We start from the raw sequence: 14063 nt of genomic DNA on the forward strand, positions 1-14063 counted from the left end.
TGTTTTTGCTGTATTTATTTTTAGTCACTTATTGTTTATGGCAGAACGAAACCCATTCTTCACTTGAGGTAATGCTAAATGTGTTCTTTGTATAAAATAAATTATAAGTAGTCAAATCACCCTTCATGGTATATATATGTATACGTATATATACATATAGTTCTGTAGGTGCTGAGAAACACGGAGAAACTACAGTCGAGGTACAGAACAGTTCTCTCCCCCGCCCCCTGTGCTCTTGCTTTGTGGTCAACTCTGTCTGCACATTGTCCAGCCGCTGATGACTCTTTCTCCATCCTGCAGCCTTGCCTTTTAGAGAGAATCAAATAAATGGGAGCACACAGGAGGCAGCCTTTTGAGTCTGGCTTCTCTTTCACTTGGCACGATGTATTTGAGGTTCATCCATGTTTTACCCATCTGCAGTCTGCAGGGACTGAATACAGTCTGTCCTTTCACCCGTTGAAGAGCATTAAGTTTGTTTTCATTTAGTTTGGAGTGATTCTGCATAAGGCCGCTATAAACCTTCGCGTATCAGTTTTTGTGTGGACAGAAGTTTTCATTTCTCTAGGATAAATCCCTAGGAGTGTGACTGTTGGGTCACATGGTGAATTTGTGTTTCGTGTCATATCAAAATGACAAAACTCTTTTCCCACTGGCTGTGCCATTTTGCAGCCTTCCCAACGATGTATGAGAGTTTCAGTTGCTTCAGACTTTTGCCAGCTTTTGGTATTGTAAGGTTTTTAAAACTATTTTAGTCAGGGGGCGCCTGGGTGGCTCTGTCGGTTGTCATCTGACTCTTGATTTCGGCTGGGGTCATGATCTCACAGCTTGTGAGAGAGATCAAGCCCTCTGTTGGGCTCTGGCCTGACAGCATGGAGCTTTCTTGGGATCCTCCCTCTCCCTTTCTCTCTGCCCCTCCCCTGCTTTTTCTGTCTCAAAGATAAATAAATAAACTTAAAAAAAAGAAAAACCTAATAGGTATGTAGCAGTTAAGCATTTCTTTTTTACATGAGTATAGTTCCATTTTTCAAAAAGTAGTTTGATTTGAAGGGCAAATATTGAGTAAATCTTACTGCCTGTCCTGTAATATGGCAAAAATTGTGTGAGTGGTAGGTGACTGAATGAATTTGTAGGAACAGTACATTCAACTGTGCTTCATCTCCATTAGCTAAAAGAAATGAACAGCATGAGGCTGTCCTAGATAGCCAACGAATTTCAAGCAATGCAAGTAATTGCTTTATTGTACGGAATGATCTTGCCTTAACATCGACGGTAGTTGAAGGGACTATAATTTTTTGAAGTCTCATTGTTGGATTTTGATAAGCAGGACCCAGATTAATTTAACAGCAGGTGAAATCACTGACTATTAACAATTTAGTCTTAGTAGGGTCATGATTCTTCTATTAGCATTCTGGCCTTGGGACCTTTTGGACAGGTACTGAGTGACAGCTCGCCTAAACCCTGATGATGCTGGGAAGATGAGGCAGGAGGAAACAGCATGGTGCATGCCATCCCTAAGATTTCGTTTGCTGCCTCGATTGGATATTTCACGAGAATGTTCAGATTCAAAGGAGAGATCTAATGAGCGCTGGATCCATTTTCCTTTCTATAGCCACGGTTTGTGGAGTTTGATAAGGAAGGTCACTTTCTGATTTCCTCAGGAAGGGTCACTCAAGCCAAGTATACCAAAAGTTTATGAGCCATAAAATGTGCGTAAGAAGCAAGCAGCCACTCAGGCTTTAAAAGGTGGACTTTTAGGGGCATTGCTAATTCATACTGAGACATTCAGCAGGGCATAGCTCAAATTCAGTTGTTCAGTTATGATCAGGTGGTGGGAAAGTTTGATGGCATTGACTACCCAGTGAAATTTTGTAAGCATTTTAACACTTAAAAAAGGCTCTCTTTAAGTGACTAATGGATTGAGGTTTAAAAAATAAAATCAGGCAGGGGCACCTGGGTGGCTCGGTCGGTTGAGCGTCCGGCTTCAGCTCAGGTCATGATCTTGATGTTTGTGAGTTCCAGCCCCGCATCGGGCTCTGTGCTGACAGCTCAGAGCCTGGAGCCTGTTTCGGATTCTGTGTCTCCCTCTCTCTCTGACCCTCCCCCGTTCATGCTCTGTCTCTCTCTGTCTCAAAAATAAATAAACCTTAAGAGAAAAATAAAATTTTTTTAATTAAAAAATTTTTTAATAAAATAAAATCAGGCAGAAAATGAACAGCACCATCTTCTCAACTTTATATGTAGTGTATTTTTATTCATTAACTAAAGGTAAGTGTTGTTGACATGGATGCTGGCTTTCTGTGCCACGGGAAACCTTGGAACATACTGTTTGTTTGATTCACTTGGAGCCTGTATTCTGTTGCACAGTTTTGCAAGGACTAAGTGACTATGGAAGATAGTTGAGTAGGGTACCCAAGAATCAAGTTGTTCAAGATTCCTGAAATAATCATTCAATTTATAAAACGCCGGAACAGCTACATACCCATTCGTACAATTCAGAGTATGAGAGGTATTTAAAGGAATAATCATGTTGTCTCTGTTCGTTTCTGAACCCACATTCCTGAGGTTACCTCTGCTAAGGATTTAGGATTATTCTGCCCACTTAATGATTTCTTAACTCAAAAAACATGCAGCATCCACAGGGCTTCACTAAAATGCAGTGATAGTTTACATAGTATTCTGTAACTTGTTTGTGTCACTCAGCTGAACATCATAGACATTCCTTCCTTCTGGTGACTGTGTGTAGATCTTACTGCTGTTTACATAGTGAAAACATTTTCCTGAGGGTGAATCTACCATATTCCATGCAATCATTCCCATATTTATGGGCACTCAGGTTTTCATTTTGGAGGACTGCTTTTGCTTTGGTCTTTTTGTTTTGTTTTTGCTACAAACCCTGCTGCCACAAATATCTAAAGAGATTTGTTTTCCTAAGAGACCATACCTCTTCCTGGCTTCCTTGTTACATGACCTTGGGCAGTTAACTTTCCTTTCTCTCTCAGCTTCCTCATCAATAAAATGAGTATAATAACAGTCTTTCCTTTTACCTTTCTTGTAACAAATCCAGGAGTATTGACGGAGTGCTTAACATTGCCTGTGACCTTAAGTAAGCATCCAGTTAATGGATGCTATCCTTTCCTACTCTACGGTTTGATCTTCTCTCTCACTCCTGTTTTCTGTTTGTTTGTTTTTTTGCAGGCAAGGAGGTGAACACTGTGCTTATTTGCTTAAATCTAATAACTGTAAGACACTGGCCCGATTTCTGGCTAGACAAGCAGAAGGCAGTGTTGTAGGACGTGGAAAACCCCACTTTGTCAGCCTGGTGATTATTATTATTTTTTTTAATACGCTGTCCCTGAGGAACATGATAGAATTTGTTTTACTTCTCATCTGCCAGGAAGTAACCCTTCTGGCTTTGTTAGAAGTGTGGTTTGTAATAATTGTACCCACCCCAGATGGCTCCTGAAAACCCTTTGAAATGCCATCTGCCAGGCGTGTGTCCAGCCGGCAGCCTGTCATTCTGCTAGAAGAAAAGAGGAGGCGGGGTCCCCTCCCCTGCCCTTTTCTCCCTAGCGTCACTGAATGGAGCCTGGTCATGTTGGCCCAGACCCAGGGCGGGTTACTCGGAGGATAACTGGGAGTAAACCTCCTGCTAGCCTGCAGAGTAGAAAGGTTTTGTCTGGGTAATAAACCCTGAAGGTTCCGTGGGTGGAGACTAACACGCCCCCCACCTCCTTCCCCTGCAGCTCAAAGGCCACCAAACATATTTATTTACATGGGAAAAGAGTATCTACTAGTTTCATTATTCCTCTAAAATGTAGCATTTTTGAAGTTCTTCTGTAATTTTGAATCCTTTCAGGAAATTAAGACCCAGGGGTGACTGTTGCTTTGAAAGGAAATCTGGCAAACTGGTCAATGGCAAAGAGAAGGCGGCTACTGAAGGAGAGGGGAAAACCTATCGTTGTCTGGTTTTGGAAGACCGCAAAAACCCAACAGATCTTTCATTTGGTTTTATTTATCCTCATCTTTTTTTGGGGGGGGGGTGGGGTTGGGGGATAGATTAGGTTAATGGATTTATGGTATGGTGCCTGAGTAGAAAGTTGCCATACAGAACACATTTAGGACAGACCCCTTCACGGCAAGTTTCAGAGAGTTTCTGTTCTTGCCCCACACTGGGATTTCCCAATATGGTGGAGACTGTGTTTTCCGAGCAGCCGGATAAACAACTTTTGTCACCTGGCTCCAAGACAACACGCCGTCTTCCTTTGCTTCTTCCTGCCTTGCTGACCACTACGTCTTAGTTTTCCTTGAGGGTCTTTCTCAGTTTCTAAAAATTACAAGGTTTTAGTGTTCAACCCAAACCTCTTGCCTTCTTTTTCTACACACTCTCCCTGGATGATCTCTGTCTCTTACCTTCAAATGCCAGTGGTTTGCTGATCACTCCCGATTTTGTGTCCCCGTCTCCACTCTGGTCTCCAGACTTACCTGGTCAGCTGTCCATAGCCCTCCGCATCTACGTGTGTAATCAGCATCTCAAACTTGACCTGCCCACGAGTGAACTCTTAATGTTTTTCCCCTAGGAACCACTGCCTCCCCTGTCTTCTTGATCTCTGTAAAGGGCACCGGGCCATTTGCCTATTTTGCCCAGGTCAAAGAATGGGATGTCAGTCTTTATCCTTCTCTTTCTTTTACACACTCCCTCCACTCCATCAACAAGTTCTGTCTTCGAAATACAGACCTAGTGTGGCTTGGTGAGTTTAATCTGTCTATCCTGTGGACTGTATCACAGCTATTTGTAATATTCACCACGGATGATAGAGATCTGATTGCTTTGCACTACTCCCCACCCTACGATTCTTGTCCATGCCATGATTTTCTCTCACATGGACCCTGTAATAGCACCCTCACTGGTTTCATTGCTTCTGTTCTTGCCCACCTCCTCCTACTTCTCTGCCCAAAGCCTGTTCTCTGTCAAGCTTCATGATCTTCTTAAAATGAATCATAGCACCACCCTGCTGAAAACCTTCCAGTGGCTTCCCATCTTCCTTAGGATAAAATATGAAGTGTCTGCTGTGGCTTCCCTAAGCTGTCCCCTTGCTTTTATTTCTAACCTCCTTTCCATTATTCTGTCACAATTACTCTGCCCTTCCCCCAACATACGGAGCCTGTTCCTGCATCAAAGTTCTTGGCCTCCCCTACTTTCCCATTACTTTGTCATGGCTCTCATTTTAGGTGGCCGCTCCTTAGCCTGCTTTTTCCTAATCCCCACCTAAAATAACTACCCCCCCCCCACCCTGCTTCCTTCTTCCAAGATACTTTAAAAAAATTTTTTCTTAATGTTTATTCTTTTTGGGGAGAGAGAGAGAAAGAGAGAGACAGCATGAGCGAGAGATGGGGAGAGAGAGAGGGAGACACAGAATCTGAAGCAGGCTCCAGGCTCTGAGCTGTCAGCACAGAGCCCTGAGGCGGGGCCTGAACTCATGAACCGCAAGATCATGACCTGAGCCAAAGTCAGCCGCTTAACCGTCTGAACCACCCAGGCACTCCTCTTCCAAGATACTTGTAAATCCTTTATCAAAAAAAAAAAAAAAAAATCCTTTACCTTACATTGCTCTGAGACACGTTAATCTATGTTTCCTATGGACGAATTGTTTCCACCTGTAATTATATGCTATATTCACATATGCATTTTTTCTTCCTTCATAGTAAAATGTAAATTCCATTAGGTCAGGGGCTTTGTCTTATTCACCAGTGTTTCCTCAGTGCCTGAACTGGTGCTTGCTTTAATTGGGACCTCTGTAAATATTTGAACTATAGCATTCTGTCAACTCATTTCATTCTGACAATGCTATAAACTTTAATATGTGCTGACAATTATTGAGCTAAGCCTTCTGAAAGGTTTACTTCATTCAGTGCACACAACAAACCTATAGCGTAGGTACCACTGTTATGCCTAGTTCACAGATGAGGAAACTAAGTAATAACAGAAGCTAAGGAACATGCCCAGGACCACAGGTTGTTGGGAGGAGTGGCAAGCCTTGAACTTATCATTCCCACCGCAGACAGCTACTCATCAACAGTATATGGTATTCTTTATGGTTCTGGAGTACCTGCTCTGTGCCTGATATCGGAGATTGCAATTTAAAGCTTGTAGTCTACCTAAAGGGACTTGTATCATTTGCCAGGTGAGCCAGAAATGGGAAGTTAGGAGATGGTACAAGAGTAGACTTCTGGGGGCGCCTGGATGGCTCAGTCGGTTAAGCGTCCGACTTTGGCTCAGGTCATGATCTCAAAGTCTAGAGTTCGAGTCCCACGTCGGGCTGTGTGCTGACAGATCAGAGCCTGGAGTCTGCTTCATATTCTGTATCTCCCTCTCTCTCTGCCGCCACCCGCCCCCCCACTCACACTGTCTCTCTCTCTTTCCTTCAAAAAATAAGTAAACATTTAAAAAAAAAATCAAGAGTAGACTTCTGGACACAAGAAGGCTTCTTTACCAGAAAGCTTTAGTATGTGGGACCTGATAAGCAAACGTGTGCAATACAACCATACTGTGGACACTGTGCAACTCTTTAAAACATTCAGATTTCAGATATTGGAAAAATCAGGCTCATTTAAAATGTACTTACCCCGAGTTAAATACGCAGCAAGTGTTGAGGTGTGTGTGGGTTTTTTTTTTGTTTTGTTTTTTGTTTCGTTTTTGACTTGAAAGGATTCTGGATAGCCACCGTAGGTGTATGGACATGATCATTCACCTAGGCAAGTGGTCGTAGAACATTAGAGCCAGGAGGTACAAACAGTTGGTTATTTAATTGTTTTTACGTTTCCAGGATTAGGGGGAAATCCTTGCGTACTAAGTTCCTAGGAATCAAGAAGAATCCCTGTTCATTATGTAGGAAACCTTGACCTTAAAGCATCACAGCTAATGGTGCCTTGCAAAATAAGTTATGTAGATGCTTCACCTAACTTGAATGTAAGAGCAGAAATCATGTGTTTGGCTCTCTTTTGGTCTTTCCTAATATTTAACATTAGTTCCTAGTACACACTATGTAATGGCTTCTTGGTTGGTTTTCTTCTTTGGTTTGTATGTAAACCACATTCCTTCCTCATTCCTTCCACACTTTTTGTTGAGATTAGGCTAAAATGATAGGTCTGGAGCCTAGCACCTGAGCGGGGTGACTTAAATACTCCAGAAGTATATCTAATGAGTATGACTCATTAGAAGAATTGTTATGTTCATTAGTCACTGAGCGAATGACCATATTAATTCAAGAGGAGGATTTCCTAGTAAATTCAGTGTCCCTTCTTTCCAGTCAGAACTTAGGGGTGGCCTCTTTTCGTCAAACATATTAATTACACAGAGAGCAGCAGCATTTTAAACCCTGGGAGATCTCCATCCACCCATCTTGGGTAATTGCGTTTCTCTAGTGATATGTTGATGCAGTGGGTGTCATTTTCTTCAAACGGCTTATTACATTGGAACTTGCTGGTTGTACCTCGGAACACAAGAATTGTGAGGCCTGTGGTAAACACATAAACGTCTTAGGCTCTGAGCTTAAGGTGGATAACTTTTTAGTATTTACTGGAGTCCTAAAAGCTGCTGGTTGTAAATATTGTCCGTGTAAAATCCAGTCTGCCTTTTTCATACAGTGCATTTTAAGAAATGATAAAACTTACCCCAGGCTACCCAGCTGTGCTTGGTTTGCTCTTTCTCCCGCCTGAAGGTCGCCAGCGCTAGAGGGTGGAAGTGGGGATGCTGTGCTGTTAGAACGAAGGTGCCTTGACCAGGTCCTGGTCTGGGCAGATAGGTGGACCGTCTCGGGTCGTCCAGCCTACGGAACAGGCTATGTTAATTACACCTAAATGGGGAACTTCCTGTTTGCATTGACTGATGGTGTCCATTGCATTTATGCAGGCACAACCCGGTCTCCGAGAGAAGGAGAAGTGCCTGGCGTGGACTATAACTTTCTGACTGTGAAGGAGTTCTTGGACCTCGAGCAGAGCGGGACCCTTCTGGAAGTCGGCACCTATGAAGGTGAGCATGTCTACACAACAGTGGTGAGGATGCCTCTGCCCTGGGCGCTTTGGAGGATCGGGGCCATTCAGGCATAAGTGTTTTGTGAATAGAGGAGTCTCATCAGCTACAGGAGATTGCAGCTCACCTTAATGTGATTGATGAAATAAGGTGTATGGAGTAAGGCTTTGTGGAGCTCTTCAAAAATAGTTTTGGGGACTTTTCTTCTCCAAGAGTTTTCTCCTTTATTAATTTATTAATTTAAATGTGTGTATCTGTGTGCGTGCACGCACACGCCTTGTTTTTCAGTATGAGCATGCATGGTATTAGAAGGGCACCTGGGTGGCTCAGGCGGTTAAGCATCTGACTTTGGCTCAGGTCGTGATCTCACAGTTTGTGGGTTCAAGCCCCATTTCATGCTCTGTGCTGACAGCTCAGAGCCTGGAGCCTGCTTCGGATTCCGTGTCTCACTCTCTGCCCCTCCCCTGCTCACGCTCTGTCTCTCAAAAATAAGTAAAAATATTTTAAAAACATTTTTTTTTAAAAAAGAAGAGGGCAAAGAGTCATGGTCAGTCACAAAATGTGACTTTATAGGTACTGTTTTATTTATTTTTTATTTTTTTTAATTTTTTTTTCAACGTTTATTTATTTTTGGGACAGAGAGAGACAGAGCATGAACGGGGGAGGGGCAGAGAGAGAGGGAGACACAGAATCGGAAACAGGCTCCAGGCTCTGAGCCATCAGCCCAGAGTCTGACGCGGGGCTCGAACTCACGGACCGCGAGATGGTGACCTGGCTGAAGTCGGACGCTTAACCGACTGCGCCACCCAGGCACCCCTATAGGTACTGTTTTAAACTTGAAAATGGAGTGTCATGTTTTACCGCTAATTGATTTTTAATGCATTTTTTGAATAGATAATACATGTATATGGTTCATGAAACAAAATATTTCAAAGTATTAAATAAGTAATCTCTCTTCTAAACCTATCTTTATTTGCCTAATTTTACATTCTTCTTTGTCAATATTGCATGCAATGCCATTAGTTTTTGATCACCCTTCTGAAACTTCTTTATGTAAATACAAGGATACATGTGCATGTGTGTATATAAACAAATGTTTTTGTGCATGTGTTTTTATGTCTCCCCTATTTTACACAAAAGGTAGTGTGCAATACATGCTGTTTGGTACCTTGGTCTTTTATTTAACAGGATGTCTGATAGGTTTTTGCAATGCAGTAAGAAAGCATTCGTTTTGTATTTTAAATGGCTGTATAATCTCATTGTATCAGCATGGCCATGATTTATTTAACTAGTTCCCTATGGATAAATACTTTTAATGTTTCAAAACACTACCTGCATTAAATAACATGGATATAAATCATTTCACACAAGTGCAAATATGTCTATAGGATGAGATCCCACAAATGGTGTAGCAAGGTCAAAGCCAAATGTGGGGAAAAAATTCAATGTATGTTTTCTGGCAACATTGTAGCTTGATTGTTCTTTTGAGTGTAACTATTTGAGACTGAAGAGCATAATATGATACTATTAACTAGGTCAGATTATTAACTTGGTCAAATTATTATGGTAGGTCTTAGTCATTTTAAAATTTGGATTTAGGTGATCACAGGGGCATTTTCAAGAGTAGACTTAAAAACAAAGGGTACAAACAAAGACTGTTATTTTATTAGGGATATTGTAGCTTTGATGTGATAATAACCCCTGTTCCAGTCAGTGGGTAACAATTAAGTAAGGGTCACGGATCTTATATATGCTGATTATGGTTTGATATTCTTCGGATCAAACCAAAGGGCAGAGCATTATCTCTGTACCTACTGCCCATTTCCAAATTTTGAATATACATTAGGCTGTGTTTGGATGTTAATCAATTCCTGATTGTGAATTCAGAAATATTTCCCTTGAGTATTGGTAATTATCAATTGTCTTAGTTTCCTGGAAGTGTTGGGATATGACTGGTGGTTAGGAGACTGGAAGGGAATCTGAGAAAGGGTGATTCACTAAGGCCTAGGAGTGAGGTGAGGGGAGAGGGGGGCGGTACTAAGTGGCTGTACCAGGAACCTCTTCAAGGTTGTCTTGCAAATGTGAATGTAGTTGAAAATTCCAGTGGCCCAGACCAGAACAAGTGTGAATCCCCTTTCATTAGCAGAAAGTGAATTGTCCTTATTTGAAATCAGTTATTATGCCCGTCTGGGGAGCTTGAATCCCCTCATCTAAAAAATACCCATTTGCATTTTTGGAAAGGTTAAGGGTAGGAATCATGCAATCCCAAAGAGTATGTGTTGGGTTGAAAAAGAAAAGCATGTGGCATAGACAACCACCTGTCTGGGAAACAAGGAAGCTAACCTCTTTTTATTGAGTTGTTTATATTACAAGTGATATACAGGTGGAGTCCGTTGGTTTTCTCATTTCATTTTTATCACTTTGACAGAGTAGCTGTTATCACCGAATATTTAGATGGGAATGCTAAGACCAAGTAGCAGTTAGGAACATTTTCAAGGTTCAGAGCTGATGTTAGAATACTGGAGCCCGGAACCAAACCCAGCTCAGTTTGACTTTCAGATCTCACACTCTCTTTCCTGAAAACGCTAAGAAAAGAATATCCTGGCTATAACTAAAAAATCGTAGAAATAACTCATCCATACCTTAACCTAACTTCATGCTGGGTAGCAATAGGGAAGCATTTTTCAGAGAGCGTCTGATCATCTCATATAAAACCATCTTTCTGTGAATGTTGGTTGCTCTGTTGTTTTGGAGTTGAAATTTCTTATGCCCAGCATTAATCCATTCCATTTTTCAGCCTTTTGACTGTTCGGTGTGTGTCAGCCTTTGACCTTTTAGCTGTATAATTTTCCTACCATATGAGACAGCTCACACTTTTTTGGAACCAACTGAAGTGTATTTTGTTGACTCTTATAAGCTAGAAGCAAAGTGGAATTTTTATTAAATGCCAAATACTGTCAAAGGCATAGAGCTGGCCGGATCTTTGGAGAACTTCCTCTGTCTTTACCTCCCTTGGACCAGCCCGATGGCAGCTGTCTATTGGTCGCTAACAAGCGCTTGGGCTGGGCTGCAGCCCCGCCTGAGATTGAATCTCAGCCCCTCTGCTGTGGAGCTGTGTGCTCTCCGGCAAGTTGCTTAATGCTCCATGTCTCCATTTTCCCTTCGGTAAAATGAGGATAATAATAGTGCTTCCTCATAGGTAGGATTAAATGAGACAATAATTGGAAAGGGCTGAGCACAGTGTCTGACACATGTAAGCTCTCAATCAGCGTTAGCTCTTATATTTACACACACGACTGGTCCGAAATTGCCACCCTGGTGGATTCCCTCCCCCTTCTGCTAGTCAGTAAACCAGTGCATTTGCCAGTAAAACATCTTTATTTACTTCCCAGGTATTCACCGTCTTTTTGTCTTCTCAGATTGTTTTCCTCTTGGCATGTCCTGGTTCCAGAGAGAACAGTCTAGCAGAACAACACAAAATACTCCTTTTTTTAAGAAAGCTTATTTGTTTTTTTAAGTGATCTCTACACCCAACATGGGGCTCAGACTCAGGACCCTGAGACAAAGAGTTGCATGCTCCTACAACTGACCCAGCCAGGTGCCCCCATAAAACACTCTTCAGGGCAACACACTTTGATCATTTTAAGTAAAAGTAATACATGTACATGATGGAATACTTCATATAGTGAAGAACATAAACATACTCCAGTCCAAGTTGCTTCTCTTCCTCCCCATGGAGATCCACTGTTAAAGAATTTAGTGTAGAGATTTAGAAAAGGTAGACACAAAAAGCTTGTAGGTAGTACCCTTGTTTATTTCTCTCTTCTTGCCCTTCCCAGTCCACAGTTCTTGGGAATCTTTCTACATTACCCGAAAGAGTTCTGCCTCCTTCTTTTAAAATGCTACACAGTATCCCAGTGTATGCTGACCAGTCCCCTGCAGGTGGACATTTAGGATGTTACCCCCACTCCCCATTATGGTTTGGAAGCATGGTTGCCATGAGCTCTCCTGAACAAGTATCTCAATACACTGTTCTGAGCGTAACTCTACAGTAAGTTTCTGGCCACGCAATTTTGAAGCAAGTCCTTCTAGGCATGCACAGTGCACTTCACCAAGTATTTATTGAGCATTTGCTTTGCATCAGATGTTGTTCCATGGCATCAGGTGTGATATGCAGGATGGAAAACCACAGCAGCTGTGCCTTTGAAGATGCTTATGCTTTTTAGTGATTTATTTTTGCCAGTACTTGTCCAGCAGGTACTGTGTGCTGAGTACTCATAAGTGGGTTACATGCACCAACTCACTTCATTGCCCACCAATCATAAGAAGTAGGTACCATCGATTCCCCATTTTACAGAAGAGGAGTATGAGACCCAGAAAGGCCAGTTATCACATGGTCAGCCAGGAATAGAGCTGGGATCCAAACCCAGGCGGCCTGGCTCCAGGGTCCATACTCTGCCCCTTAGTCTTAAGAGGCAAATTAAACAATTTCGAGAGAAGTGGTGCATGTTCTGAGAAGGGAACTCTAGGGTTCTCCAGAAACATACAGCAGGGGCACTGCATCTAATTTCATATCAGAGTAGACCCCCTTGAGGAAGTGGCAGTTGGCCAGGGGACCTCATGGGTTCAAGTGAGAGACTCGGGGACATTGTTTCAGTTTGGGAATTAGCCCCGGCTTCAAGGCCTGAATCCAGAGAGAGCAAGTAGGATGAACCGAGAGAATGTCAGAAAGTTGGTCCTGGAGAAGGAGGGGCAAGGAATCATCTCCTGCTTCCTTTAGAACCAATGCAATCCAACAAATATTCCTTCAGTGACGGAAATGTTCAGTATTCTCAGCTGTCCAACATGGCAACCACTAACTGCATGTGGTTATTGTGACTGAAAAACTGAATTTTAAATTGAGTTTAGTTTCAAGTAAGTAGTCATGTGTATCTGGTGTCTGCCATGTCGTGTAGCACAGCTCTAGAACGAAAGCTTCTTCAGGGAAGGACGAGGACCTATTCCAGAAGACCCTTCCCTTCTCATTCAGCTGATTTCATTTTATTTATTTTTTGTTGTTGTTATATCTATTTTTTAACATTTATTCACTTTTGAGAGACCAAGATTGAGCAGGGGAGAGGCAGAGAGAGAGGGAGATACAGAATCCAAAGCAGGCTCCAGGTTCTGAGCTCTCAGCCCAGAGCTCGACGTGGGGCTTGAATTCACAAACTATGAGATCATGACTTGAGCCCAAGTCAGATGCTTACCTACCGAGCCACCCAGGCGCCCGTCATTCAGCTGACTTCAGAGAGCTAAGCACATGTTTCAAAGTTAAGCTCCCTTAAAAAAAGGATAATTTTGAATCCTCCCAAAGAGGATGTTACTACAGAGCAGTGGTGATCTTCTTTTGTGGATATATTCAGTGACGTGTGAAATGGCAGGCAAGTAGAGTGAAGCACTAAAACCTCAGGGCCTGATAACTGTCAGCACAGTCCTTGATGTCCAGTATTTCTTTGGGACTTGGAGTTGCAGGGTTGTAGGTTTTAAAGCTGGAAATGCAGTAGGGTCGTTTCTTCAGAAGATAGAACTGAGATCTAGAGAGAGAGAGAGACCGGTCTAAGACACTAAAGGGCGTTGGGACAAAGCCTGGACAAAGCCTATCCCCCAAGTCATGTCACAGGCAGGACTGGGATGCCAGTATTTCCTATGTGTGCTCCCTGGAAATAGATCCCTCTTTTGTAGACTGTATTGCTAGTTTGTTTATTCAGTTGTTTACTCGTTAAAAATAAAATGCTGAACAAAACCAGATACGATCATTGTCCTCATAAGTCTCAGAGTGCACAAGGCACATTATTTATATAATCAAGGGAAGAAATCTACGGTTGTGAGTGTTCTAGGGTCAATAAAGAAGGCTATAGGTTGGGGAGATTTGATCTCTATGGAGTTGGGAAAAGTTTCGCCCGTAGAAGTAATCATTGAAGTAAGTTCTCAGGGTTGAGCTGGAGTTAGGTTGCTAGATTTAACCAAAAAAAATATAGAACATCCAGTCTTGCAT

At 42.3% G+C, this 14063-nt stretch overlaps 1 protein-coding gene across 18 annotated transcripts in view; it reads left to right on the forward strand.

Moving 5' to 3' along the window:
- Window positions 1–14063, forward strand: part of MAGI1 (membrane associated guanylate kinase, WW and PDZ domain containing 1) — a 630408-nt gene that overhangs the window by 493412 nt on the left and 122933 nt on the right. For all 18 annotated transcript variants that reach the window (XM_027039185.2, XM_027039188.2, XM_027039186.2 and 15 more), the window contains one exon: window positions 7910–8029. In XM_027039185.2, coding sequence (XP_026894986.1) covers window positions 7910–8029 — 120 coding nt within the window. The remainder of the gene's footprint in view (window positions 1–7909; window positions 8030–14063) is intronic.

This window comes from Acinonyx jubatus, chromosome A2, assembly GCF_027475565.1.
Source record: "Acinonyx jubatus isolate Ajub_Pintada_27869175 chromosome A2, VMU_Ajub_asm_v1.0, whole genome shotgun sequence".
Classification (NCBI taxonomy): Eukaryota; Metazoa; Chordata; class Mammalia; order Carnivora; family Felidae; genus Acinonyx; species Acinonyx jubatus.